Below are 2,482 nucleotides of genomic sequence, written 5' to 3' on the forward strand. Positions count from 1 at the left end.
GACAATCGAGATATTTGAACAATCGAGACAATCGACTAAAACATCTCGGGCTCGCCCATCACTACTTTTGACATTTTCGTTGGTTCCCATTTAAATAACCAAAAACTTGATTTCAACAGAATTGAATCGTATAAAAGCTTCAAGAAAACACAAAAGAGGATGAGCAAGAATTGCTTTCAAATACCTGAATCATGTAAATCGCGTTATGTAAACGCAGCGTCATTCCCCTTTTGTTATATACCAACCACATTTTATCATGGGTGTCCCGGACACTGAAATTCTTGCAGGGCTGGTTTTTGAACAGTTTAACCTCTTACCAAAAACCGGGAAGCCTGCTGCCAACGAATGGACTGTCTTGTCGGCGGTCCTGCTCCATAATGCCACCGAAGAAAAAACCAATGTTGTAACAATAGGATGTGGCACGAAGTGTATAGGTAAAAGTAAGCTTTGCAATAGTGGGTTGATCTTGAACGACTCACACGCTGAAATTCTAGCAAGACGAGCATTCCTGCGCTACATATACCATCACTTGAAAAAAGCTTTACGATCAAAACTAGTAAATGATGACTGTAATTTTGAATGGAATGCCGAAAATGTAGCATTCCGACTACGACCAAACCTTAGTTTTCATTTTTTGAGCACCCAAACACCTTGCGGGGATGCCTGCATCTTGGATGAGAAACAAGTGAGCACCGTTGCACTTCATAGGAATGAAGATGATGACGGAGCAGCTGTTGCTAAACAGCGAAAAGTTTATTACGAAAACGCAAATAAAACATCCAACTTTGCTGATAACGTAGGGTCCACTTTGGATTCTTCTGTCGGTAGTCTTGTCTACACTGGTGCAAAACTTATCGGCTTAGGTGTTCAGCAGGATGCTATGCAGCAAAACATTGGCGCCATGCGCACAAAACCCGGACGTGGCGATCGCACACTTTCCATGTCTTGCAGCGATAAGCTAGCACGTTGGAATGTGCTTGGCGTACAGGGAGCGCTGCTGGATGCGCTACTTGTTGAACCTATTTACTTCAAGTCCCTTAACTTTTGTGGTATCCCTCAAAACGAGCTAGCTATAAGACGTGCCATATGTGGTCGTTTTGTTGATAGAGAGTTTCATACCAGCAGGTTTAAGATTCAAAATCCGGATATAAATTTCGCTGAAGCGGTTGTATTTGACTATGCAGCGAATATCAACAGACAGAACCCATCGCCTACCGGACTATCCTGGTGCAGCATTGATCAGAATTTAAGGTTAGGCAAATTTTGTTAAAAAATTTTTACATTACTCTTAACTGCATAATTTTCTCCAAAGACCTTATGAAATATCCGTGAATGGTATGCGACAAGGCGTTACCAGAAAAAAGGTGAACACCCCACAGGCCGCTCTTAAAATTTCCAAATATCATCTTATAAATGAGTTTGTGGCGCTTTTGAGGATAGAACCAAAGTTGATACAAAAATTTCAAATCGATCCTAATAAGCTAGCCGAAATGAAATACAATCAATATAAGCAGCTAGCAAAAGAATATCAAAGGGCATGGACACTGGCAAAGCAGGAGTACTTCCAACAATGGACTCAAAAACCAGCAAGTTTGTTGGAATTTTGTTTGATGGCAGAAAAAACGTGACGCTAACTAAATATCAGTTTTTAGTAGTTCGGACTCTTTTAATAATAATAATGCTTAGGCGCTTACACTTTTGCTAAGTGATTGGCCGAACTTCTCCATTTTGTGGTGTTCGTCTTGATTTTATTACACAAACCCAGTGTTACACCACCTCCGAACGACAAAATGGATTTTATGAGAAGTTTTTGCATGATAGAAATTAATTATTAATTATATACCATCGTGTACCGCGTATAGCTAAGACAGAAACACACACTTTTAAGTGAATTATTTTTTAAGTTATTTATTTGTATATATGTATATAGGATGTATAGTATATATGCATGTATGTAATAATATATTGGTGATTTTTATACTACTGTTTAAAGAATATTTATGTACACATTATGTTAACCTTCATGCCGACATTGGATTTTCTTTTTCAATTAAGTAAGCGAAACAGTTTGCAATAAATTTAAAAACGAATATTTAGATTTTATAATTTTATTCATTTTTAAGTACAAATTACTCTGATGTGTTATGTTAATTAATATGTATATATGTATGTAGGTACACATAGATTATATTTTTTTTCTTTTCAAAGGGTAAACGTAATTATATTTTTGAACTTTTGTTTTTAATCAATGCAAGGGCCATAATGACAAATTTTAATATGGCGATTATAGGTTAAGCTGTCGACAATAAGAAGTTTCACATAGACGAATATTACGTTCATAGCGTTAAAGACGCTACGGCGGGTTGTTCGAACTATGCCAATATACATATCGCACACCTATGTACATATAAAAAATCAATTTATAGGACTCACATCCAATTAATGGAAGCTTTTTTTCTTCACGATTATATACATTAACAAA

The 2,482-nt window shown here is 36.7% G+C and overlaps 1 protein-coding gene across 3 annotated transcripts; it reads left to right on the top strand.

The window, feature by feature from the left end:
• Positions 1-22: 22 nt before the first annotated feature.
• Positions 23-2,479, top strand: Adat1 (Adenosine deaminase, tRNA-specific 1). Of its 3 annotated transcripts, none has more exons than XM_017606455.1 (3): positions 23-440; positions 495-1,251; positions 1,313-2,479. In XM_017606455.1, the coding sequence occupies exons 1-3, from the start codon at positions 257-259 to the stop codon at positions 1,626-1,628; spliced, it is 1,257 nt and encodes a 418-aa protein (XP_017461944.1). In that variant the 5' UTR covers positions 23-256; the 3' UTR covers positions 1,629-2,479. The 3 variants fall into 3 exon arrangements, with proteins under 3 accessions (XP_017461944.1, XP_017461945.1, XP_017461943.1); XM_017606456.1 differs by having other exon boundaries at positions 23-434; XM_017606454.1 differs by having other exon boundaries at positions 23-1,251.
• Positions 2,480-2,482: the final 3 nt, after the last annotated feature.

Source organism: Rhagoletis zephyria, unplaced genomic scaffold, assembly GCF_001687245.7.
Source record: "Rhagoletis zephyria isolate East Lansing unplaced genomic scaffold, Rhagoletis_zephyria_1.1 Rzeph_scaffold_44123, whole genome shotgun sequence".
Classification (NCBI taxonomy): domain Eukaryota; kingdom Metazoa; phylum Arthropoda; class Insecta; order Diptera; family Tephritidae; genus Rhagoletis; species Rhagoletis zephyria.

What these genes read in the sequence shown, in the direction of transcription:
- Adat1 (XM_017606454.1), top strand. Translation starts at nt 257, where the DNA reads ATGGGTGTCCCGGACACTGAAATTCTTGCAGGGCTGGTTTTTGAACAG. An exon ending in AGCATTGATCAGAATTTAAG is followed by an intron (nt 1,252 to 1,312) that starts GTTAGGCAAATT and finishes TTTTCTCCAAAG; the next exon opens with ACCTTATGAAATATCCGTGA.